Source organism: Ornithodoros turicata, chromosome 5 (assembly GCF_037126465.1).
Source record: "Ornithodoros turicata isolate Travis chromosome 5, ASM3712646v1, whole genome shotgun sequence".
Lineage (NCBI taxonomy): Eukaryota > Metazoa > Arthropoda > Arachnida > Ixodida > Argasidae > Ornithodoros > Ornithodoros turicata.
The window spans coordinates 84,298,104-84,323,135 of NC_088205.1; the positions used below are offsets into that span (position 1 = coordinate 84,298,104).

The 25,032-nt window shown below is 46.1% G+C and overlaps 5 protein-coding genes and 1 long non-coding RNA gene across 16 annotated transcripts in view; 3 read left to right on the forward strand and 3 right to left on the reverse strand.

Annotated features, from left to right (window-relative positions):
* The first annotated feature begins 373 nt into the window (after positions 1-373).
* On the forward strand, positions 374-2,569 carry LOC135395137 (small ribosomal subunit protein uS9). The gene is made up of 4 exons (XM_064626385.1): positions 374-477; positions 545-590; positions 1,091-1,192; positions 2,256-2,569. Exons 1-4 carry the CDS (start codon positions 470-472, stop codon positions 2,544-2,546), a joined length of 447 nt encoding a protein of 148 aa, XP_064482455.1. The 5' UTR covers positions 374-469; the 3' UTR covers positions 2,547-2,569.
* LOC135395136 (very long chain fatty acid elongase 4-like) lies at positions 2,563-10,112 on the reverse strand. The gene is made up of 9 exons (XM_064626384.1): positions 10,036-10,112; positions 9,878-9,942; positions 9,635-9,822; positions 9,501-9,581; positions 9,273-9,444; positions 9,084-9,211; positions 8,875-9,024; positions 8,682-8,813; positions 2,563-2,659 (listed from the first exon to the last, which is right to left on the reverse strand). The coding sequence occupies exons 1-8, from the start codon at positions 10,083-10,085 to the stop codon at positions 8,682-8,684; spliced, it is 966 nt and encodes a 321-aa protein (XP_064482454.1). The 5' UTR covers positions 10,086-10,112; the 3' UTR covers positions 2,563-2,659.
* Positions 5,093-8,230, forward strand: LOC135395140 (uncharacterized). Its single transcript, XR_010422998.1, has 2 exons — positions 5,093-5,165; positions 5,227-8,230. It is a non-coding gene; the product is annotated as an uncharacterized LOC135395140 (long non-coding RNA).
* Positions 10,113-10,149: 37 nt separating the features above from the next.
* Positions 10,150-12,459, reverse strand: LOC135395135 (basic helix-loop-helix ARNT-like protein 1). 2 transcript variants are annotated; one of them, XM_064626382.1, is made up of 12 exons: positions 12,132-12,459; positions 11,925-12,082; positions 11,790-11,869; positions 11,644-11,736; positions 11,478-11,589; positions 11,079-11,424; positions 10,908-11,017; positions 10,705-10,855; positions 10,594-10,650; positions 10,514-10,541; positions 10,436-10,454; positions 10,151-10,381 (listed from the first exon to the last, which is right to left on the reverse strand). In XM_064626382.1, exons 1-12 carry the CDS (start codon positions 12,149-12,151, stop codon positions 10,230-10,232), a joined length of 1,326 nt encoding a protein of 441 aa, XP_064482452.1. In that variant the 5' UTR covers positions 12,152-12,459; the 3' UTR covers positions 10,151-10,229. The 2 variants fall into 2 exon arrangements, with proteins under 2 accessions (XP_064482451.1, XP_064482452.1); XM_064626381.1 differs by having other exon boundaries at positions 10,150-10,454.
* LOC135395131 (soluble guanylate cyclase 88E-like) lies at positions 12,360-24,964 on the forward strand. 2 transcript variants are annotated; one of them, XM_064626377.1, is made up of 15 exons: positions 12,360-12,464; positions 12,530-12,840; positions 12,893-13,160; positions 13,222-13,367; positions 13,423-13,491; positions 13,540-13,731; positions 22,365-22,440; positions 22,503-22,587; positions 22,655-22,784; positions 22,841-22,987; positions 23,043-23,189; positions 23,243-23,399; positions 23,454-23,563; positions 23,619-23,708; positions 23,818-23,935. In XM_064626377.1, exons 2-15 carry the CDS (start codon positions 12,673-12,675, stop codon positions 23,848-23,850), a joined length of 1,818 nt encoding a protein of 605 aa, XP_064482447.1. In that variant the 5' UTR covers positions 12,360-12,464; positions 12,530-12,672; the 3' UTR covers positions 23,851-23,935. The 2 variants fall into 2 exon arrangements, with proteins under 2 accessions (XP_064482447.1, XP_064482446.1); XM_064626376.1 differs by having other exon boundaries at positions 12,364-12,464; positions 23,835-24,964.
* Positions 24,088-25,032, reverse strand: part of LOC135395130 (C2 domain-containing protein 5-like) — a 28,388-nt gene continuing 27,443 nt past the window's right edge. For all 9 annotated transcript variants that reach the window (XM_064626370.1, XM_064626365.1, XM_064626368.1 and 6 more), the window contains one exon: positions 24,088-24,232. In XM_064626370.1, the coding sequence (XP_064482440.1) occupies positions 24,176-24,232 (57 nt within the window). In that variant the 3' untranslated portion in view covers positions 24,088-24,175. The remainder of the gene's footprint in view (positions 24,233-25,032) is intronic.

A 25,032-nucleotide genomic window follows, 5' to 3' on the forward strand; every position in this document is an offset into this window, starting at 1 on the left:
CAAAGAGAATTTTTTACAACTCCAGAGCAAGCGCGTTGCTGTCACAGATAAAACATGGGGTGTGTTGACAAAAGAGTAGACCGCGGAGCATTGGCATCATGGGCATGCCCAGGCATGCGGCATGCCAAAGGGGCCAAAGGTATTTGGCTGATTTGGCCGACGCAGTGTGATGATGTGACATTATGGGAAGCACTGGGTTTCCGAAACGATAGGAACGAATTTAACAGTACAAAATATAGAAGACTGACTAAATGATTGGTGGCACAGGAATGATGTAGATATTTCCACTGGCAATGTGAATTCGTTATCCGTATATGAATGTCCCCTGAGGTGGCGCAAGCTACCGCTCATTCCAAAGGGAAAAGCCGTAGTACTACGCCCCATCCATCTATGCAATCCGCAATCCATCCCATCATCCTTTCTTTCCTCGTGTCCGTTTTGGCGAGGTTGGTGACTTTAAGGTTCCAGTATGTGTAGGTAAGGAATATAGGTGTTGATAATGTTTTTTGGAAACTTATCATTTGCAATGTCTGTTTTTCCCCAGCGGAACAAAGGAAGCGATTCAGTCCGTGCAAGTGTTCGGAAGGAAGGTATGTGCGTGAGATTAGGCTTATCCGTTCGTCGATGCAAGCTTTTCTACACACCCGCAATACGCCGCCGGAGCGTTTTAATAGGCATCCGTACATGTTCTGGATATGTCCTTGAGTTACTTTGCATGAGAGGAACTGTAAATTTTGCTGTTGGAGGACCACGTGGGCTGGTCGTGTTGGGGACAGAACGTCACACCAGTCATGTTTAGAGTCTGGTAATCCGTGCTAGATTGCCTCAACTTGTACAGTACCGAGCGGGTCAAACGCTTCTATAGTTGCTGAGTAATTGGAGGGGAGGATCTGTCAACGGTACGGGTTCGGGGGTATACCAAACTGGATAAATGTCAATTTTAAGTAACACCACAAAACAAGTAACAAATTTTAAAGCATTCCTCGTCAAAAGCTCGTTGAACTCTAGGTCACAGAATCCTGGAGGACAGCTCATCATATTTACAGCTTTGTGTCCTCAATGTTGACCTAAGTTTAATCCTTGCTTCCAGAAAACTGCAACAGCTGTGGCCTACTGCAAACGTGGCAACGGTTTGTTGAAAGTCAATGGTCGTCCCTTGGAGAATATTGAGCCCCTTACGCTGCGTTACAAGGTACACATTGAATTCTTTTGGGACTACAAATGATTAGATAGGAGCCATTCACTAGAGCACTGTAAAGGTTTCTTGGGCCAGAGTCTGCTTCTGTGAACAATTCTTTAACGTTATGTCAACATTAGTTTTGAAAGTGCCTTCACCCTCCCTCGGTCGCTAAAATGGGCATCGTGTTATTCTTTCACGCCCTCGCTGCAGACAGATGCACGAGAAAGTACAAACTGAGATGACATTTAATGTCGCTCAAAATCCTGTCCCCCAGGAGTCACCATGCAGTGGCGTAGCACCCCTGCTCTACTGCGCATTATAGCTGTGCAGTTGCATTTACAGTCTGAGAAAGCAGACACCTTGATTTTTTCGCCGCTTATACGTGTGAGTCACATGACGGGAGTAGCACACGTCACCAAGTCCTCTCGTTCTGTTCCCTTTTTATGAGGAGAAAAATTTTTTATAGGTGTGCAGAACAGATCCCTCGTCATTCTTTCACTGGAACTCATTTTATTCGTTGAACATTCTGCACCGAAAAAAGGGGGAGCGACTTCGGTGCTCCTCTGAAGACTTGCCGGTATTATGAGTGCCTGTTGTATGGATAGAACTTGTTGGATGGATCGCATTACAAATCTGCCAGCTGAATGTTGGGTAAGACCCTGTGGCCGGTAAATTGGAGCCCATGCAGTGCTCTGATCTAGGTGCCCTTTCTTACCTGTGCGAAACAGTACACGTGGAACAAGAAGGGGACAAGCGCATACTCACAACTAACTCTTATTTGTGAAGAGCATAGCCAGGGAAAACATCCTCTCTTTTTCTGATAGAGCGATAGACTGATGCACGTACAATCGCCTCTATAATCTCCCTTACGAGGGCCTTGCAAGCAACCCCCAAAATCAAGTCTCGTCGTTCTTGTTCCTCGTGTACTCTTTGGCGCGCTACCATGTTGTTTAGTACATACCAACTTGCACAGGTAGAGATCTGTACAACGCTCATAAATGTGTTACAGCTTTAACCTAGCTGTTACGACTGTTTTTATTATGGAAAAGCCACTTATTTGATACGAAATTTGCAGTTGTTGGAGCCTATTCTCCTCTTGGGCAAAGAACGCTTCGCAGGTGTGGATGTTCGTATCCGCGTCAAGGGTGGAGGCAATGTGGCGCAAATGTATGCCATCAGACAGGCTCTGTCTAAGGCCCTCGTTGCCTATTACCAGAAGTACGTGGATGAACAGTCCAAAAAGGAGATCAAGGACATTCTCATCCAGTATGACCGCACCCTCTTGGTAGCAGATCCACGCCGTTGCGAGCCCAAGAAATTTGGAGGACCAGGAGCCCGGGCACGCTACCAGAAGTCATACCGTTAATACAATAAATGTCCAATTTGTCATTTTAGGATTTACTTGATAAGTTACATAGTTTCGTGTTGTTGGAACACAAAGTTGTTGGAAGACTTTCTTTCTTTGTCGGCATGCATGTTCTGGAATGAGAAAGATGAGCTCATGTGAATACACTCAGTTGGGCTCATAAGTGTTGGTAATTCTGCATGTAATAGCATATCTTTGCTGGCCTTCCTGTGTGCGTACATAAGGGATAGCATACAATGTGCTAAAGCTTGCTATTAGTTAGGTCCCAAGCTTGGTCATGAGCTTACCAAAATGATTTGGAGTGTACAAGCATAAAAGAGGGAGGGATGATGCACATTTTTGGCATGGTTTTGATTTATGCTCGTTCATACTCCACATGGTGAACACATCAGAGGTTGTAGGTTCGAATCTCACTGCCGTTTCTTGATTGCTGTCATTCAACTTGGTTAGGGTACGACATAGATGCAGGCCAGCTTGTGGAACTTGGTAATGTGAGGGAAAATACACCCAGACACATTCTAAAATACCTGATGGGGAAGTTTCGTTACTGGAAATGAAAATTAACTTTCAGTTCCTAAGCTACTTTGGAGAAGTACATATCAACTTGCACAATGGGTGCTGCAAGAACTATACTAATATTTAAGATGACAAAAGATGCTCTTGAGGGAGGATGATTTTGATCTCATAAGGTTCTCGAACACACAAATGGTTTCATGAAACTGTGCCAAGTTTTAGTCCTCTCATTATCAGCAGGGAAAGGCAACAAACACACTCGGAGTACCTGAAACGAAATTAAATGAAGGACAACATCATCATGACGTTGGTAGACAGATCGGAAGGGGAGAGCTGGGTTCCACGAATGGGCAATTGTTCGCTGAAAGAAAAAGAGGACCGAAGGTCGCGTCCCGTTCAGAGACCATCGTAATCCCCTCAAGACCGTGGCTTTCTGGCGCGACCTTGTTCGCCACTAGCTTTGAACGTAGTTCAACTCTACCAAACTCGTGGCGCTGTCGAACATTATGACGTCATTTGTTTACAAACAGGTAGAGGTCTATTCGTGGAACCCAGCCCTCCCCTTCCGATTTGTTTCGGTTTCAATCTGTCTACCAACGTCATGATGACGTTTCTCGGGTAGAGGTTTATATGCTATACGTATAGGGATATAAAGTGTTGTGATGGTCCCAAATCTTATCAAAAAAGAAGGGAAACGAAAACCACAATGCTTGTAACGGAATCTGATTTAGGAACAAATATGGGCCACAGTAAAGGAAACGAAACAGATTCCGTTTCCTTTCTCTGATCATAAATACAGGGTGTTTCACTAAAAATGAGCAAAAATTTTAAAAATAAAACAAAAACATTGTCGATCCGACGGAAATGCGTAAGCATAAAAACTTGAAAACCCTTTGGGAACTTTCCTTCAAAACGCTACATAACACTTCAACGACCCTTCGCAAGACAGCATTCGCAGCCAAACGAGCCAGCTTGGCGGCGCCGTCTCGCAGCGGCAGCCTTCTTCTTTCGCTGCCGCTTGCTTGATTAGTAGGGGGTGCTCCTTCGCACAGCTTTCATAACCCTGCCCACTGTCCGCCCTCTCCACTCACCGCGCCATGGCTACAGACAGACCACGCCGCGATTATTGCACAGCGAGGACTCAATGCTAACGCAGTAAAAATGGTTCATCGCGCACCAAAAAGACGGACTGTATAGTGTTACCAGTGGTGTGAGGATACTCAAACTATTTTTTCTTTTGTGATTAATAGACCCGAGAAACGTCATCATGACGTTGGTAGACAGACTGAAACCGAAACAAATCGGAAAGGGGGGAGGGAATCCACGAATGGGCACGTGTTCGTTGCACAGGTTTCAGGTTGTAATTATCTCAAGACCGTGGTTTTCCTGCGCGACAATGTTCGCCTCTACCTTCGAGCGTAGTTCAACTCTACCACTATGACTTCATTTGTTTGTAAACAGGGAGAGGTCTATTAAGTTAAATTAATTAGTCCGTTTTTAATAAGGATTAGACCAAAAATAGCAATGAGAAAGTTGTAGCGGGCGATACAACGACATGAAACCCGTTTATTGCAACTTTGTACCTATAACGGGTCCTTTTTTTTTCCCTGACTCCAAATACTAACTTTCTGGTTTGCAAAAAAAAAAACGACGCGGGACCTGTCGCAGATGCGTCCTGTTGAGGGCGCGTTAGGCACTCCTACCGTTAAGTGGTTACGCCCCTTACTCCGTGTTTCGTACGCGAGCGCGCTCTTCACGCGCCTGCTTTTGGAGGGTGCACGAAAACTGTTCATGCTCTGTCCCCTCCTCTCCACGAGAATGCAAGACAGAGCAGAGATGCGTTTTGACGCATAGGCATCCCTTCCGTTGGCCTGTATCCGTCAGTTACCATGACAACGAGCTAACGGAGAGCTCTCATGCACGGAAGTACAAGAGTTGGCCCTTTTCCGCACAGCAGCGCGTTCGACGCAGCAAGGAGACCATTCAGAGCGGCGAACCTGACGCATGCGCAGTTTGTACTTGGTAGGTATACAGCAATGGCGGCCAACGGAGCAGCGTTGTGTGGTTTTGTGTGCTGCCACGGGAATGCTTTGCAGCGAAACAGAGGTGACAAGGCGGGTCTAGATTATAAAAAGGCAGTGAAAACGTGTGTTCTTGTCCCCTTCAGTTTCTGCTGCAAGAGCCGAGGAATATTGGGCCACAAGAAATCGAGCGAAAGCATGGCTGAGCGTCACCGTTTCCGGACCTTCCATATCGAGGCACTAGAGCACGCAAACAAAACGCTTTTAAAACACGGTGTTTAATGGCAGTGCCTTCGCTGTGTGGGCATGCACTGAACCCACCCCCGGTAATCCAGAAGGTGTGGGTTCGAGTTCTATGGCTGGCTAACCTTTTCAGTGACTTCCATCTTTCTTAACTGTACCCAAGTTGGTGCGCTTCGTCAACCACCGTCAACCGACGGACGTATAGGTCCGCGGCAGTGAGAACATGTCAACGCATTGCGCTGCGTTGAGCACTGAGGATGCGTGCCAACGCAACGGCATGTGCGTCAAAACGCACCAGTGACGACCAACCTTAGCAAAAAGAGCAAGGAAGAAACGGCAGCACAGCCCCCGAACGTGTTCAAGCGTCCTCCAGTCGTCGCCCGATAAGAGTACGCCTTTCTCTCAGGCGCTTCGAGCACGTGACACGCTCGCTCTTGCGTTCCCTTTCTTCGCTTTCGCCATGGCTTTCGCGGAGAGGAGGGAAGAGGTCACGTGACGGAGCACGATACCCAACGCCACCTAGGCACAGACCTCGCACACAAAAAAACATCAACACGCAACGGAACAATTCTACAGAGGAGACAACCGAAGCGGCCTACTCTTCCAAGCACGTACTGGATCATTGCCCACAAGGAAGCGCATTCAAGAACTTTTCCGTACCGACAACGCAGAATGCATACTTTGCATGACGGGCGAAGACGAGGATCTCCACCATATAATGTATTCATGCCGGGCACTACTACCAACGAAACCGAAACCAGAACCGCTCCAAAAACTGCTAGGTTTTGAGAGTGACACCCCGCCATACATTATTGAAACTACAAAGAGACACCTGGAGGCTTGGGAAAAACAATGCAGAAGAATTAGCGTACTGCAAACATCAGCCGCATCGGGACCAACGGAAAGGTCGGATAGCATCTCCCAAAGAACAGCAAAGACGACTACGAAGCCGAACAGGACGACCGGATCCCGGAACGCGAGCGACGCCCCACGACGACAAACTAACTGACTTTTTCGTTTTTATTTCTTTTTACATCTAGACTTTGGTCTAGTACTGCGCCTGTGGTACTCTGTACCTGCCCTGATTCGAAAGGGATGAGGCACACCTGAACCTGAACATGGTTGCAGCTAACTTGGAACCTGTAGGCAAGAAGTGCAACACGCTTTCCAGAAAATCGGATTGAGCAAGATATGGGACCGTCTTGAGCTTTACTTTAAATATTTCCCATTTAGTACACGGGGACGTTCCATTAATACTCGCAGACGACAGTAGTTTGGTCTCCATGGCTACGACCGCTGAAAGCACGTCCGTGATTGGCTACCGCCGTTGAAAACACGATCTTGATTGGCTGACTTGTAGTTGTTACGTCACTTGGACGAGTAAGCAGGCTTTCTCTATCTAGGTGGTGTTGAGGATACCCCGTTTTCGTGTGCCCTCCGAAAGCTGGGGAGCGAAGACTTGCGTACGAAACTCGGACGAGTACAAGCGTAACGACAGGAGTGCCAAATACTCGCGCTCCGGCGCAGCGACTTAACGGGCCCATTGACTCCGCGCGCGTCTGCGACAGGTCCCGCGTCGGTTTTTGCAAACCCGAAAGTTAGCCTTTGGAGCAGGGGAAACCCGTTGCAATCAACGGGTTTCGTGTCGTTGTATCGCCCGCTACAACTTTCACGTTGACATCTTGGCTCTAATCCTTATAATTAAAACACGGACTGATAAATTTCACTAAATTAGTTAATTACAAAACAAAAAATAGTTTGAGTCCGTCTTTCTGGTGTGCGATGAAGCATTTCTTTTTAAACTTTGGCTCATTTTTCGTGAAGCACCCTGTATACTACTCGTCGCAATTATGAACGTCATCTGAGTCTTCTATCTATCCAAATTCGGCCAAGCTCGACTACTCCCTCCTTCTTGAGGTCGATTTCTAGGACGCGATCTTTGCAGGCAAGAAACAATCAAAATGAACTTACCCCAAGTTACTTTGATACAGTTACCTAAAAAGGAACGAGTTCCTCAAGAAGTAACTGGAGCTCAAAAGCACCGCAAAAAAAGTAGCTTCAGTAACGAGCTACCCCAAACACTGTAAACTATGGCACTCGTTGAAAGAGCCAGACAACGGCAGGCCCAGCCTTGTCTTGAGGGGAAGCTTCCCATAATGCGTCTTCTCAATTGGCCGAATTTACCTTGCTACCGTGTCTAAGATGATCGAAACTGGGAGGTTTTCCCTGGATTCTCCTCAGCTGTCGGTAAGGTTCCCTATGAAGTTGGCCCTTCCGCAGCACCGGAAGCGGAAGATCTCGTGGGATTTTCGCATGGAGTGCTTTCATTACCTTGATACGCTTGAATAATACGCTTTCGCTGTAATTAATACGCAGAGCTTCCAAGTGCATAGACCAATAGGAGCCAAATATCCGGTTTAAAAAACAACACTTAAAACTTAATCAACTCAAGTGTATCGCTGTAAAATGGACCCTGAAATATTTTTTTTCTTACTCTAAATTAACAAATTACAAAATAACACGTGTATTGTTAATGAAAGAATGGCAAGAAAACATGCGTGACAAGGACGCAATAAGAAAAACTCTGAGACCGTTAACCTATCACACACAAACAAGACAACTGATACTGTTTCTCTTGCTGCGGATAAATTTATAGTCTGCCTCTTAAAACAGTGTTTCAGATCATCAAATCTACTCCTAATGATTATTTATCATGTTTGCGCGGGCTCTCGCTACGGTTCCTAGTCTCGTGGGATACTGTAATTTACTATATACAACAACAATATATTGTTGCATCGTTTCATAGCCAGCTAGTGGCAGTGTGCCATGTGCGTGTGTCATTTTTCAACACCATGTATAGTTCACTGAGTGATGTTTGACTGGTAAAAGCAAAAGAATGGAGATGATTCTCATCTTGCCTCTCGCCCCTTTCCTATTTAGGTCATTTTCCGTCTCGCCGAAAAGCTCCCATCTGGTCGAAAGGGGTTGACCTTCCTCCTCACAGACAATCCGGCGGACTGGGCAGATTGAGATGTGACCCCGAAATAATTTAGAATATAATTCACTTTTTGCAGCTGGAATTTTTCTGTGCAGCTTTGAAACACATGTGCGTATAGCTATGGAGAACACACATGTAAATTGTATTGGCTATTGTGCAATTTGCTTGCAGAGGAGGCCATCCAGCCATAGGCCGGTGTTGATATGCATAGCTGATGATACTTTTGGCGTCCCTCACAGGAACCTACGTGTGCCTCTCAAACCAGAGCACACTGCCGAACATATTCGAGTTTCCTTGTGGACAGTTTGAGCGGGTTTCAAATGCATCTTTCGTGGGCTGAATATATAAAATGGCATGTACTTAGTCCTTCTTGGTGGGCTCCGGGAAGCACATGGTACTAAGTGCAGGCAATGCGTAACGCTTGTTTATGGCGTCGCTGTCCTCTTGGGAAAGTTGGCCGCACTTCTCAAGCTGATAAGACCTCGCCTTGTTCTGCGTCGTGGATATTTCAACAACTTGGAGCGGCATTTGGATTAGGACAAAAAAAGCTTACCCTACTCCTGTACGCGTAAATGTAAAAGTTGCCGAACAGAAGGAGGAAAGAAAAGGCATATGTGACGAAGGCATATTGCATCCACCGGGTGAACTTGCAACCGCTCAGGATTCCATTCAGTCCGAAGCCCAAGCCGGCCGAAAATTGCACCTAGAAACGGGGAGAGAAACGCCTTTGAACCGGGAAAGAAGAAAGATGAACGGACATACCAGTTGAATGAGTGTCAGGTACTTCTTCCACCAGAGGTAACGCTGTATCTTCGGACCGAGGGCGGTGAGACCGTAATAGGAGTACATCAGCACATGGACTAGGCAGTTGATACTCGGACCGGGGGCAGCTAAAAAATGTATGTGACACCTTGAAGCAAGGATCGATACAAGGAGGGCTTTACAAAGTACCCGATCCTCCAGCCACCCATTTGACGCCGATCCACCAGAAAAAGAACATGGTTGAGTGATGATAGATGTGCAAGTAGGTGAGTTGATTGTCCTTTTTCCGTAGGACAAAAAACACCGTGTCCAGCATCTCGATGAGTTTACTCATGTAGTACCACCATAAGGCCCTCGCGATCTGTGCAGAGATTTTTCTTGGCAAGAGCGCTATATGGATGGTCTCAGTTGTCTTACCCGCACTTCATATTCGTTGTCACTGTAGTCAACCAATTGGCAGAGCCAGCTGTACCGTCGTTTAGTGATGCAATAAAGTATCTGCAAGAATAAAGGATTTCTCAATGGTCCATCCTCCGAGGTGCATGCATCACCTCAAGAGCGATGTACAGGTTAAGTGAGGCCACGGAGAAATTGTAGATGATAAGCACAGGTCGGAGCTGGAATGGCTGTCTCTTGGACATGACACGGGGACCCCAGAACACAATAGCGAGGTATACTGCAATAATGGCTAGTACTGGGAGCGGAGACTGGGCCAGGAACCATTTCTCCGTTCGACGATCTGCAATAATGCACGGAATGCAATCAACTATTGCACCGTATTGGTGGCTATTCACCTGCGAAGGAAAGGCACCACAGGTAGCCTTCATATATCCTCATCAATGGTGGGACCGCCATGTCACTACATATGGACAAAAATACGTTCAGTAACGCGCTTTCAAAATGTCCACCAATCTGTGACTTCCTACGGCATCCCGAAAAGCAAGTGTCTCACCTTGAGCAGTCAGACGGTGCACTGCCCGATCGGGCCGCCCGTGACCTCATTTTGGGGGGGCCTCCGCAGAAAAGGAAAGTGAAGAAGCGAGAAGAGAGAGTTTTTGAAAGGTTTATGGTCGTACATGGCGTACAGCTTTTTAAGGCAACGGCGGTTCAATGACCGGCGATGTAGAGCGTGGCGATCAATAGCAGTCAGGGTAGAGGCCAAGGCATGCCGCTAAAGTCGACGGGTCCACCGAGTCCGGCGTCGGCTTCTAGGAGACTCATAATTACAGCCATGGCAGCCTCATCGTTCCCATCTGTTCCTCCGATGTCCCGTTGTTGGACGAGGGAAGCCATCAGTTCTGTGTTGGACGAAAATGTCTCGGGAAATAATACCCCAGAATCCAAATACATACCCGCCTCCGGAGATTCACTCTGAGAAGAGAAAAACTTTTATTTCCGAGCTATTCACAACAAGTATATAGATGACCCACCTCCTCTGAAGCTGCCTTTGACAAGTCCCTGAAACACACACATAAGTGTACATGCGGCATTAGAGTGGCAGAAGACGTACCTCGTAAGCATTCTTTTCGTCTCGTTTGAACTGTCTGCTACAGCGACCTCTGGTGATCTGGGGAACATATATTCATTTTACTTGTCCTTAGTTTTACCTAGAGTTGCTTACAGTAGTAGTGTGTTGACAGCGACCAGACATTCCACTTCTTTGGTCCAAGGATTTTTGAAGGCTCTCCAACAACTCTGAAGACAGGCGAAGGACCCTGCTTTGGTTCGAAAGCGATAGGGCTCCGTGCAGACAGCTTCCGACGTCTGCGTCACTGTCCGTTCATGATTATAATGAGGCCCATTCACGTCAGCCGCCTGCTTTACCTGCCGCCTTGTGACATTCGGAGAGTAACTCTACATCTTCTTGGCTGTAATAATCGTAACAGGCTGTTCCCATCAGTTCTTGCGGGAGGTATCCCAGGAGTAGTGTTGCCCTGCACACACACACACAAAAAAAGCTACATTGTTTGCACTGCTCTTTGGTAGTGCACCCACTTTTTGTCTACAAAAAGAAACTTTCCGTCGAGCGCGTGTCGAGAGACAAATTGGAGAGGTTCGGTGCACAACGGGCCATGGACCCGACCGACAGCTACTAAGCAACTCAGCTGATGATTCTCGTTGTCCAGAGAGCATTTTGTCTTGAGGTATCCTGTGCAGTGAACGACCGAATAACGTCTGTCGGAGCTATGTGATTTCCTACGTCTTTGAGCACCCGTCGTAGTGTCAGCTTCCTCCGTCTTGACGGCGTTCTTGGTGCGAATGCGGCAAAAGAAAGAACGTCTTGCTCCTGGACACAGGCGACTCTGCGTTGCTGGGAAATCCCCTTTGAGGGGCTGCAGGGCTGAAAAGTTTTCATTTCCATATCCACATGGGCTGACTTAGTAAGCCTCTTACTTTTGGCGTCTATGAGTCTTTCCTTTGGTTCAGAGGATGATAGCTGTTCTTTTACTTGAGAGATGTCTTTCGGATGAAGTATATCGAACCAGCTGTGGCCCAAGAGGTCGCTCTGCGAGAGATGGAGCTTCACTAAAAGATCCGGTTAGTGGGTCGATGCGAATACCTGCGAATAGTGAAGCGTTTCTTGCACCGATTCCGACACAAATAATATTCGTCCACGGTCACAGCTCACCACAAATAGGAAGCCGTCAGCTGCCTGAGAGAAAAGAAGCGTTTCTGAAAGGCTTTCTTTCACATCCGAGAACTCACCTGCAATAGGATCTCTTTGAGGTCCTCATCTCGCAGCCAAGGCGGCTTATATCGGCCCTCCGTGTACGAGTTGATTGATCCTTAACAATACGTGCATGGAATACGTCAAGATACAGATGAACTCGTGATACTCACCTCTCATGGCACGAATGTGCTGCACCGCCATGCGTAGTACAGTCAATTTGTCCAACTTTCGGGACATGGCTTTACACATTGGCACCAAGGAAGCCATTTCGCCGATGTACAGGTTCATCTTGTCTCGGCGACGTTTCTCGATCTCGCTGTGATTTTGCCTGCATGTTGGCCTTGTTGTGCATGTACAAAACAATGTCCTACCCTTACTTTTTACTGTCTTCTGCCATGCTATCATGTGGCTGCGTCGAGAGATGACTCCATCGCACTCGCTTGCGTAACTCACCGCATACGATCGATCGCCAGGGTTATCGGACGCCGAAAAAATGTATAGAGTTGGCGCTTTAATTTGAGACAGAACCGAGAGTATTTCTTAAAAAAATGTCGCCAATGAAATAATTTGGGATAACCACATGATTGCGGACGCTTTCATGTGTCTCAAGAAAATGCCGCGATCGCCATTGGTCCGAAAGATCACGTGACGTGCTCGGGTCTCAGGAGGTCCGCCTTCATTGCGAGGATTCTCGTCCAAGCCACATGCAGGTGAGTATCCATTTGGGGAGGTTTTTATCTCTTAAATTTTAGGCTCAATTATTTCGTCTTTTCAGCCGCATGGAAATAATAACGTGTCGTTTCTTTAAAATCCTGGGCATTTCAAGATATTGTCGATCCTACAAATTTATTTAAAGAAAGCTTTCGTGACTCGGCGTCACCGAAGAAGGCTCTCATTATCCTGTCGATAACCGACGCAATGTACGGCCTCATCTTCGAGAACCTGAGCCAATACGTGTGTGCCGTATATGGTGCCAATCGTTGGGACGAAATTCGTCGAAGGTCCCACGTCGACCAATCCACCTTCAGCACGCACGAAGTGTACCCGGATAGCTACATACCCAAAATGGTATCCAAAGCGTGCAAGGTTAGTTGATATCTGGAGACTGCGTGCAATATTGGCAGATATATGCTTTCAGATATTGGATCTAAGCGAGAAAGAATTCCTGGAAGGCATGGGAGTCTATTTTGTGTCCTTCCTAGCACAATACGGGTACGACCGTGTCCTATCCGTACTAGGCCGTCACATGCGGGATTTCCTCAATGGACTGGACAATTTACACGAGTATCTCAAGTTTAGCTACCCTCGCATGAAAGCTCCCTCGTTCTTTTGTGAAGACGAGTCCTCAACGGGTCTCACACTCCACTATCGCAGTACACGCAGGGGATACCTGTGGTATACTGTCGGTGAGGACACTTGATGCTTGAGGTGATGCAAAAAGAAATACTATTTACTAGGCTTTTGTAGGACAAATCAAGGAAGTTGGTCATCATTTCTACCAGACGGACGTCAAAGTGGACGTCCTCAAGGAAGAATCCATCTTCAACACCTTACATGTGATCATGAGGCTCAACTTTGACAATGTCGCCTACAAACCACAGGCTCTGAGACGGGTATATACTTGATCGTTTTGCTCCAGCCTGCGTTAATAAATGAGCTTCATTTCAGTGGGACACGACCTTGCCTATATCCATGGAGTTTCTCACCCATATTGTTACGGGTCAACAACCCGTCAAGGTATCATTACTTTGAAGGTACTTTCAAAGACTAATCACTGCCTTTCAGGTAGAAGCGCTTCTTCCAGTGCGAGCCTACATCTTCCTCGAAATTTTCCCTTTCTGCCTGATTTTTGACGAGAAGCTCATCATTACCAACATAGGCAACAGCCTTCAGGCAGTCATGGCAACAGTAGTTGGAAAACGAATCCCAGAGGTGTTTGACCTGACAAAGCCTCTGGTCGAGTGCTCATGGAAAGCTGTGAGTCTTTCTTCTTTGACCCCGTCTGACCCCACGCACCGCACCAAGGGGGTGTATCATATATGCATATGCATTTAGACAAAGCCGTTACACTCCGGTGCAACTGAGTCCCGTGTCATAGCCCTTTCGGTTTCGGTTTCGCGTCCTTCTCCATCATACCCTTCTTGGGGATTTTGGAGGCGCTGGGAGTGTGACGGAATACTGAAGCACTTTACTCCATCAGTTTTTAAAGCGTCACACCCTGGAAGAGGCTAAGATTTCTACGTCACCGACCTGAAAAGGAATTTCGCAGGAAAATATTTCCGTGTATATAATGCGCAGGACCTCTTCAGAGAACTTTTTTACTGTATAATTCGCGCGTTATACACCGAAAAATACGGCATATCTGCTCCAAATGAGTGGCTGGAGGGGACGCTTGGAATCCGGTGTTCTGTGGGTCGTCACCCACAAATTAAAAAAAATCCCTGACATACAGTATACGCGACCTCGTTTTCACGCCTGCTTTCACTTGTCGTGAGGTGCCACTGAAGGTCACGGTGTCTGCGTTTATCGTGGCATTACACGGACGACGGTGCACCGCGCAGTGGCTGCAGAGAACCCGCTCTGAATGTGGCTCCAATAAAATGGTCGCCTATATTTTTATGGGCCAAAGATCTTACACGCTTGCGGAATTGCCCTCACATATAAAAATCCTGGGCAGATACTTGAGAAAAGTTTCCGTGAGCTTTTGGGCTCCCGGACACAAGTACACCGAGCAAAAGCTCAGCCCCCGCCTGTTTTTAAAACGGAACATTTATTTTCTCCTGACCTACCTTGGTCAGTCTCGACGGGTGCATATTCTACATGAACTAACCCACTCCCCAACGTGTGAAATACGTAAAAGGACTAACCTCGGTTAGCCTCGACAGGTGCCAAAAGTCAATTTTCCTCCCCAGCCAACTCAAAGAATGAGACTTTGATTGACCTGCCCTAATGGCTTTTATTAGTGCCCAAGCAGGTAATAAATAAAGTAGTCGCAAAAGAAGAGGCAAGTAAAGTGGTGACGCCCCCAGATCAGTGGTTTATCCACAACACGGTCATTACCGACATTTGTCTAAAGCGCAACGTCACTCTCTGCAGGGGCTACACAGGGGATAAATTATTGCCCGAGAGGGCTGCTTGGTAACAGCGTGGGAGGGACAGTTATATTTATGGTCGTCCCCCTAATTACACCCATGCTTTCAATGGGGTAATATTAGATGTTTGCCGCATGACTAAAGATGGATACGTGCGCTCTCTCTTTCTTTCCAAGTGTCCGAATAGTTGCGGTCAGGGATTCCCCCCGTAATTTCTGAGGTTGGCAAACATGTATCTATATAAGTACCCTCCCCCATTTCTGGGGAAATTAATGGTTGCGGTTCAGACTCCACCGAGAACGCCAGCAACTTGGTGGCAAGGTATAAGCTGGAATAAGTGGGAAATTTCCCCCGACCCTGTATTCTTAATTTTCTCTCTGTCGTCCGAAAGCCGTCTTTTTGGTGCCCTCCAGGCGGGCAGTGTTGCCACACCCGTCGGAGGAAAAGTATGGAGATTTCTGTAAAAATCTGTAGACGTCGGTAAAATATAGAGGGTGTCCCAGCTAAATGCGAACATATTTCTTAAAAATATATATACGTATCACTTTTTCCGAGATATGAAATCAATTGCAATATAGCATATGCTGAAGGGCACTCCTTAGGAGGGCACTAGCAAACTCCTAAGGCATTGTCCTAATTAACTTTCAATCATTAACTTTTTAATTATAAGAGCTACGAAGTTGTCCCAATGAGAACATCTGGTTCCTTCGGTCACCTGATACCGGAGCCGTTTTCACAACAAAAATTCATTCGATAAGTCGTCCGCAAAAAATTCGTGAAGGAACACCATTGTTTTCTTTATTTTGTTCATTGCGCATCTTCCGAGACGCGTCTTTCATTCTCCCCAATGTGAGAGGGTGAAAAGCACACTGTCGCCTCTTGCGTCCTGGAAAAAGATTAAAAGAAAACAGAAAATGCGACCCAACATAAGGACAGTTCCCATAGAGTCACCCGATACATTTGCTTTTGCTTTGTTTCCGCAAGTTAAAGCTCATCTTCAACGCATGAGGAGGCACTGTGCTCTTTCACCCTCTCACATTGGGGGTGAAGGAAAGACGCGTCTCCGAAGATGCGCAATGAACAACAAAAAAAAAAAAAAGAAAACAATGGTGTTCCTTCACGAATTTTTTGCGGACGACCTATCGAACGGATTTTTGTTGTTAAAGCGGCTCCGGTATCAGGTGACCGAAGGAACCAAACGTTCTCATTGGGACAACATGCTATATTGCACTTGATTTCATCTAGAAAAAAAGTGATATATATATTTCTTAAAAATATGTTCGCGAGTTTGTGCGTTTCATCGTCTGACATTTTCTATTCCGCTTTTTGCATCGAAACAACGGGAATATGTAAAAGTTATTTAAGAGCTGCGCTCCCGGGTTCAAATCCCGGCGCCGGCTGTGGGAAGAACCGAGCAACAGCCCGGCAGGGAAATCGCTCTGATGTAGTTCGGGTGCTAGTCGGTGCCAATACGCCGGCGACTGCGCGAGATCTATTTCCTTCCAGTGGTGGCAGCAAGAAAAGCATCATCACCAGGCAAATCAATACATAAGCGATCTAACCATCTGCATATGTGATTAAGTACGAACAGCTTCCGAATTCGTTTTTTTTTTGTGTGTGTGTGTGAGTTTTTGTTTTCGCCCGAGAGTGGCGCATCGTGAATCGGGATTCTCGTCACAACATTTTTAACGATTGTCCAAGAATCTGACAACATACCGTAAACGCAGGCCTAATCATTGGTACAGATCATATGCACAACGATCGTTGTGTATGTTCATGTATTTTGTATAGCCCGTGCTCGGGCTTGTTATATCATGGAGTCAAAAAATATGTAGATTACAGAAATAATCTGTAGATCTCCATACAAATTTGTAGATGTGGCAACACTGGCTCGAAGGAGGGATTGCCCTGGGAGACCGTTTCCGGCAACGATTCCGGGTACAGAGAGGACGAGGAGGCAGAAAAGAGAGTGGAGAGGGAAACGATGCTGTGACCAGGCAGGGTTGCCAGGTCTACTGAAATTTCAGTAGATCTACTGGTCTACTGCAATACTGAAAAAAGAACAAAACGCGCTTAAATCTGCTGATTTTTTGCCTGAAAGCGTGGTTTTACATAGCCAACTCCAATTCACGTTTGCTGACACTGTCTTGTTGCATTGTAGCCCGCGTACAACCGAGAAAATCATGTCTACGCGTGGCAAGCAGTCACCTTTAAAAAAGCGAGCGACTGCCCAAGTAGCAAGGACATTGCAGAAGTATGCATATTTCACAGGGCACCCAGTAACATAGCAAGCTTCGGTCGTTAGGACGTTTCGTTGTAAACCTCCTTGCCGCATTCGAGCGCGTGCGTGGAACGGATGTTTTCTGTGGTGAACCTCATGAAAACGAAACAGCTTTCGACAGAAACTATCACTGGACTGCTCCACACGGAGCGACTGATAGGAGACAAGAACTACTGTAACTTCATAGAGGATCGAACATATCTTGCTAAGATGCCCCATACGACCACCTCTTCGAAACCGACCGCGCCCCGCTTCCACCCAACCAGCGAGGAGATCATACTGAAAACGAAACGCCTTCTACTAACTTGGGAGAAAGCCACACAACAGAAAACGAGAAACAGTAACCCTACATCAACCAACTCGAAGAACGTTACCGCATCAACTAGTACAGCGCCCACATCAGCTTCATATTCCGAAACCGAAACCATGACTAAAGTGAAAGCATGAAGACATGAAGCCGGCAGCCAAGTCAAGCGCATCAGAATCAACCAACGAACAAAGGAAACCCGAAATCCAGCGACATCTCCCGAACGACTCCGTGGTTCAACCCTCCTTCTAGACGTTGTTTTGTCTAGTCTCTCGCTTGTGGTGCCCTATATATTAGGATACCTGCCCTGCTACAAAAGGGATGAAGCGAGCCTGAACCTGAACCTGCCCGCTCTCTCAATGGGAAGGCGAGCTCAGCTCCCGCAGCAGGTTCCCTCTAGTTGTCATAATATTATAGCGACCAGGTTCAGTTGTGCCTAATCCCTTTTAAATCAGGGCAGATGTCTTGCGACATCACAAATACATGATACTGACCATGTCATACGAACCAGTGATACTAAACTGAAGCATTGGCTGAGGGAGCATCCTTCAGTAGTTTTCATTGGGACGCTCCCTGTACCACGGTAACCGCCAGGATTATTGACGAAATTACCCCATCGCCGAAACTGTTGCTGTCGTCTGGTACGGTGGTCGTACGTCCGCCTCTGATGCGTTCAAAATTCAAATTTCCATGATCCAATCATGATATAGACCTCGATAAGTATCGCCCCTAGCGGATCATGCGGACGGGCAGTCTGGACAGTTCCTGACGGTGATGACCCAGCCTGTGGTATCCTGAGATACCTGCCCTGACTCAAAAGGGAATAGGCAACCCTAAACCTAAACCGGGCACCCCATTGGGTTTGCCGATTATCACATGGTCGCTATAATATAGTAGGCCGTGGGCAGCACATCTTCTTGCTAGCGACAGCAGCGGCCTCCTACGTTGCAAAAAAATATATAAAAATATAAAAAACTATAAAAAAGGTCCTTTTAAAGGCTCAGCTGTCATTTTGCCTGGCGTGTAAACTGTGGGAAAATTGTTATGTCTCCAAAACATTTGGGGGGTGTAGGGCAGTCTGGATAAATCACAGCAGCGGAATACACATGACATTACTGAAAGCCAGTTGTTGGCAAAGTTTATTAGGAAATTTGAAGTTCCATCAAATTACTGGACCAGGGACATGATAGGCCAGTCCCATTTCGGTAGCCTTTGATCCAGTAGGATACTGTGACGTCCAGTGCCCAGTTTGAAAAGATGCCAATGCTGCAGAGGTCATTCTCTGCTTGCTGAGGCAGTCGTCATTCAGGAGGTATCCATTCTATCGAGGGCAGTCCTTCTAAACAACGCTTAAGATTTCTTCATCAACCAGCCGTGAAACCCAACCGAGGGCAACTCACACTGTCAAGCTAAAAAGAAAAAAAAGCCGCCCTCGCTGCTGCCCCTCACCTTCTCTGTACCTGGAATCGGTCCCGATTGCCCCTGTATTGCGCTGCTTCTCCAGAAAGAGGGAAAAGAAGCACAAAGTGGGAAAGCACGTGCACGAAACATGAAATTTGGAGCAACTCGACGTGGTGCAGTCGGAAGAATTATCTGTTCCCTGTAGCAAAGCGGCCCGGGCTCTGCACAAGCATAATATGTTCTTTCTCCACGGGCATTGCTGTTCTGTCGGATGCAATGCTGCAGATGCCAAGACTTGCCTGGAAAATGATGCAAGTGGCCATATGTTTCGTCAATGCCGTGCTCTTTTCCCAACATTGAGCTCTGGTTTCTTCGCAGTAACGAAAAATGAAATGTGATGAGGTGTGTTCATGGACACCGCCAGGATTTTTTTTTTCAGCGGTGAGGTGGGGGCAGAACGTTTGGCATTCTGACAGAAATTTTGCACCCGCAACTACAACTATACTGTCTTGGCTCAGAATAGCAAACTGCTAGCAAACTAGTATGTAAGAACTTGTGCTCAAGTACAACCATGCAACGGGGGTACAATAAGGTATCTTAACCCTACGACTTCCATAAAAACTGCCGTCTGACTGCATCGCTATGGATCGCTTTATAATTACCCGAGCTGTACCGGATAATTTTGACAAGCCGCATGATACAGTTAATTGGGAACGACATTGTGTACAAGTTTCACTCACCAAATAACCTAGTTACAGACAATGACAAGGTCTTTCTGTCCAATGCCTTGTAGAAATACTTGAGGGACTGCTGCATCAACCACACATTGACAGTCCCATACACAACAGAATCAAATGACTTAGAGCGGGCAAATGGAAGACTTCCCCTTGGAAAAAACATAAATGGTGACATCAACAGTAGGAGCTCATACTTATAAAGGTGCACATCTGATGTCTGATGTGCACTCAATAAAACACAGGAATCTGGGCAACCCAATTTGAGCTTGTGTACAACTACTCACTATGTAAACCGGTAGACAATGAGTTAGGTGTCAATGTTGAAACTGCAGAGAATATAGAGGAACGACGAAAAGTGTCGAATGAAGATTTGACGGAATATCTACTCAGCATGAAGCAACACTTTGCTCAAAAATACTCGAAACCAGTCTATGAGGTAGGAGACATGGTGTTGTATTATAGTGGCAGCCATAAACATAAGCCTGCACCAAGGTATGATGGGCCATTCGTGGTGTTAAGGGCAAGTGGACAGACATACATAATATCACGGACACTCAACGGCAGAACTGAAACGAAGATGTTGCAGAATCCATATGCCAGCTGAGAGTCTCAAAGAATGCCAATACAAGTGTTTGGTGAACGAATGAATGAACCACTACACAAGAGCCATCCAATGAGACCAAATGGGTTAGATGTCAGCCTCGTTGGGTGACAGACTACATAGTTGGAGATCAATGGGCGTGTTAAGTAACGGCTCTGTCTCCGTCCATTCTGTCCCTCCGGCTTTGCGTGTGCAAAGCAGCTTCTAGGTGTCACTGAACGTCCTTTTCCTGTAGAGCTGTCTTCCAATTCATCTGTCTGCAGCCTTAAAAAGATTAAGGTGCAGGTGGAGACTTGTGGTGCCACAAGAGGAGATGCCCCATTTAGTAAAAAGGAGCGCACTCCATGTGAGGACACAGTAGCTGCCTTCGATTGGGCTACACTTTGGCAACTAGTGCAAACGGTGTCCACATTCGATTCAGCGGAGGTGCAGCCTTTGCACTACACGTTCCTGCGGAATTTTTTTCCAATTAAATAGTTATTTAATTGGAAAAAAATTCTGCAGGAGTGCAGTAAAAGTTGACGAAAACGCTGCACCTTCTCCAACATCTGTGCAAAATTTCGTGCATCGTGGAGCAGACAACATGAATAGGGTAGCTGTGGTTTTTGGCAATGAACTGTCATCGACCTGGAGCATACTGACAATTAATATTGTTAATATGGGCCTGTTTTTACTCCTCTATCTATTAATAGATCCCTCAGAAAATTAGGATGCAATGCAGATGTCTGTGAGAAACTATCAGACAGGCTTTTCTATTTGATTGGGCTCAGTGTACTTTGCACGCACGAGAACAGCACCTGCCGTGCACTTTGTTTGCACTCCTTTACACTGCCACTTTTTCACAAATCAAAGACAGCTAGTATTTGAAGGACGGTGGTGTTAAGGAGAAGTTAGTCAGCGAACATTAGGGGGGGACACGATATGGTGCCTTCCATGGCATACATGTGTCCCAACATGTAATAAATATGAGTTTCTCTGTAATCCAGAGTAGAGCCCTGCACGGCTGGACCGGGCTTGTTATTGGCTGTGTGCTTCGGGCCGGGCCGACAAATATGTTTCCGAGCGTCAGGCTCGACCAGGTCACGTAGCTAATTCCGCGCAATTTATGACTATTCGTTTATGTCATCACGTGCTTGCGTCATTCTTGTGCATACAGTGTTTGCTAAAACAAGCAAGGGACACTGCATTATCCGTATGATTCCACGTTTGATGTTTTGATTGTATAACGTTCTCAAAGCCACTTTACACTGTTCCTGACTCATCATGTATTTCACAAACACATTCGCAAAGCTTGGTGAGAGGGGTAAGGATTGGGAGGAGTTTGTCGACGGCATCCTCTACATCTACAAAAAATTGGTAGTGTAACGGTAACACGGGTAGCCCCCGTGCGATTTAATTTGGTCGCATGCTGCTGTGGTGCCAAACTGACAGTTCTTGTATGTTTGTGGCCGTGTCTTCTCTTCTTACAAATTTATCCATAAATTTTTGTGATAGGCGCTAGAAACGAGAACGTCACATCTGGAAACACTTTGCCGGGATCTACGGGCTGAGTCACCAGGCCAGGCCGGGATCTATTCACTGGGACATCGGGCCGGGCCACATAAAAACATGAAGGTCCGGGCCATTTTTCGATCCGCCCGTGCAGAGCTCTAATCCAGAGACGTGAACCATTAACAAAAAACAACGGGGACAGCTGACTTTTGTCTGTCAAGGGTTTCAAAGGGCAAAGCTTCCTCAAGATAACTCTGGGTCTTATCTAGGTTCTCTTCTTGGCATCACTAACGTGTCACAAAAGACACTGAAAAGGTGAAAGGGCTCATTTCGAAAAAAAGCTCCTCCATTGTTCTGGGCATACCTCTTGGTTTGCGGTGGGGTGGTCATTCTGCCCCCCAACGTAAGTTTGCCTCAGCATGACTCCTTCCACACTGATCCAAACTCCATTAAGGCAAATGTTGAAGTGCAACCAAGAGGACCCCGCCCCCCTCTCTGAATAGACCTGCAGATCACCCAGCAACAATGTGGCACCAAACAAGTTCTTCAGCAGCGTGCAACCTGCAAGAACCGTTTGAGAGTGTTAGGATGGCCCACGTATTCGGAAATTCTCATCATATTTGCTGACTTTTCAGGAGTTTTTGTGGGGTTTGGGGAATGTATGGGAAAATCCCTGCATCTGGTGATTCTGGTTTTCCAGATCATTGGTCACACAAACAACGTGTTCGAGCTCACCTCTCTGGAAGCTGTAAAAGGAAAGGACAACAATGACTTGAGTATGTGGACGATTGGTCAGATGGACGATTGGTCATATAAAATGACCCGTTGTCTTTTAAAGCAAGTGAGGAGGCCCTATTGCACCTCAAAGGTCAGATGATGTACATGGAAGAGTGGAAGAGCATGGTGTATTTGGCAACACCTGTGTGAGTACATGCTCCTGTGTGTGTACCTAGTACATGCTCCTGTCCCTGACACCACCTTGTCTTTCAGAATGCGTGATCTGGACACCATGGTTCAAACGGGCCTCTACATCAATGACCTCAGTATGCATGATTTTAGTCGAGACATGGTACTAGCTGGCCAACAACAGTCCGCTGAACTGAAGCTAGCTCTCGACCAGGTTAAATTCAAAGTCATCCCCAAAGCTATCTTTAAGGCACACCCTTGTCATTACAGGAGCTACAGAAGAGCAAACAACTGGAAGATTCTATGCGAAAGCTAGACAATGAGATGAGGCGCACCGATGAGCTTCTTTATCAAATGATTCCCAAGGTAGTTGCCGACCAGCTGCGAACAGGGGAAACAGCTGTTAACACTTGTCAGGTAAAATGACAACAGGTGGCAAGAAAGTGTCAAATATAGATGACTGTCCTCGCAGTACTTTGATTCGGTAACCATCCTGTTCAGCGACGTAGTCTCTTTTACGGAGATCTGCAGCCGGATCAGCCCCATGCAAGTGGTGTCTATGCTCAATTCCATGTACTCCCTCTTTGATGAACTGACGGAGAAACATTGTGTTTACAAGGTGAGAAGGTTTACACCAAGACATGGGCGAGATGGATTTTTGTTTCACCAAAGGTGGAGACCATTGGAGATGCATACATGGTGGTATCTGGAGCACCTGAACCAGAACCCAAGCACTCTGAGAAAGTGTGTGAAATGGCTCTTGATATGGTACAGCTGATTGGTGATCTCAAGGACCCCTCCACTGGAAACAGCTTGAGGATCCGAGTTGGCAAGTGACACAAAGACACCTTTTCACTTTAACTTTCACTCAGGCATCTTGCAGGTGTGCATTCTGGACAAGTAGTGGCAGGTGTAGTAGGGCTTAAGATGCCCCGCTATTGTCTCTTTGGAGATTCTGTCAACACTGCTTCACGAATGGAGAGCACCAGTGAGGTGAATATAGTAGTAACAGATTAGTAGTTGATTCTCAACATCCTCTCATTGACAGGCACTAAGGATTCATATTAGCGAGAAGACCAAAGACTTGCTGGACGAGGCAAAGTGGATCATACAAGAACGAGGTACTGTCGACGTCAAGGTACATACCAATATTTTATCATTCCTGAAATACGAGGCTTTTGTGCATGAGGCAGGTCACAAGTGCAGCCTCATTCACAAAAACTGTTTTATTCTCAATTTGTTTCGAGGAACAATACTTTAACAGGGCAAGGGCTCCATGAAGACATATTGGCTTCAAGGAAAGCGGCATCATAGAGGAAGAATCTATCCTACAACTTCGCATATCAAAAGGCCATCATCCACGACACAATCCTTCTATTCACCAGTGGCATACGAGGAAGCCTACAAACCTTCACCCAACAAAGCTTGGACAAAGCAGACCCACTGCAAACAATGCAGGCGTTCCCCTACATGTTCTTTGCTCTGATCACATCACTTATTGACATACTTTAAAGACAATCACTTAAGAGATGCACTTTATTTGTCTTAGTAAAGCCCTCGAGGTTCATAAATTGACACTGACAATCTAACATAAATCCCATATATTCATGAGGAGTAGCAAAGTCTAACAGCATCGCCAGCCACACTCACCAGGCATTGACCCTGCAAAAGAACACATCAAAATAGCTGTGGCCAAATTCAACTGCATCAAAAAGCATCACTGTAAATGTACTATATTTATTGATCCACTTTTGCACATACACACACAATTTTTGTTGCTATTGACACAAGTGCTAGTTACAAAGCATGAAATGGGCAGCCAACTATGCTAGTATAAAATAATAACAACTGTGGTTCTCTTTGAAAAGTCCTCATGGCCAAGGAAAGTGGCACAAAAGTCGATAATATATGTATGTGTAAAATATTTGGAGGGAAAGTACACTTGGTTTTAAATTTGAAACACACCAGTGTACACAACGATTAAAAACAGCAGTTTGACGTTTCGGAATTAATCCAAATTCCATAACCAGAAATGACAAAAATGGCAAACAAACATTGCTATAGATACAGTAGGATGATGATGGCATTGGGATGAATTCCAAAACGTCAAACTGTCTGCTGTTTTTAATTGTTGTCTACCCGGTGTTTGGACTATAATTAGGTACATTTAGCGTAGACAATTTGAAACATATTCCAGTAATGAGAAATGCATTACCTTCCACTGTCTTGTCTCTGATTTTGCTGCCCGTTTCTGATTAATTTCAAAGCTCGCCTTTTGTTGAATCATACAGTGCCTGCTGACAGTCTTGTCCAAAGTGTCGCAATAAAACCAACATGGCATTATTTTAACGGGCAACAGTATCGTGTCAACAATTTGTTCCTTGACATGTTAGACATTTCTTTGAGAACAACTGCTAATGAAAATGGTCATACTAAATATATGTTTCTGACAGCTATGATTA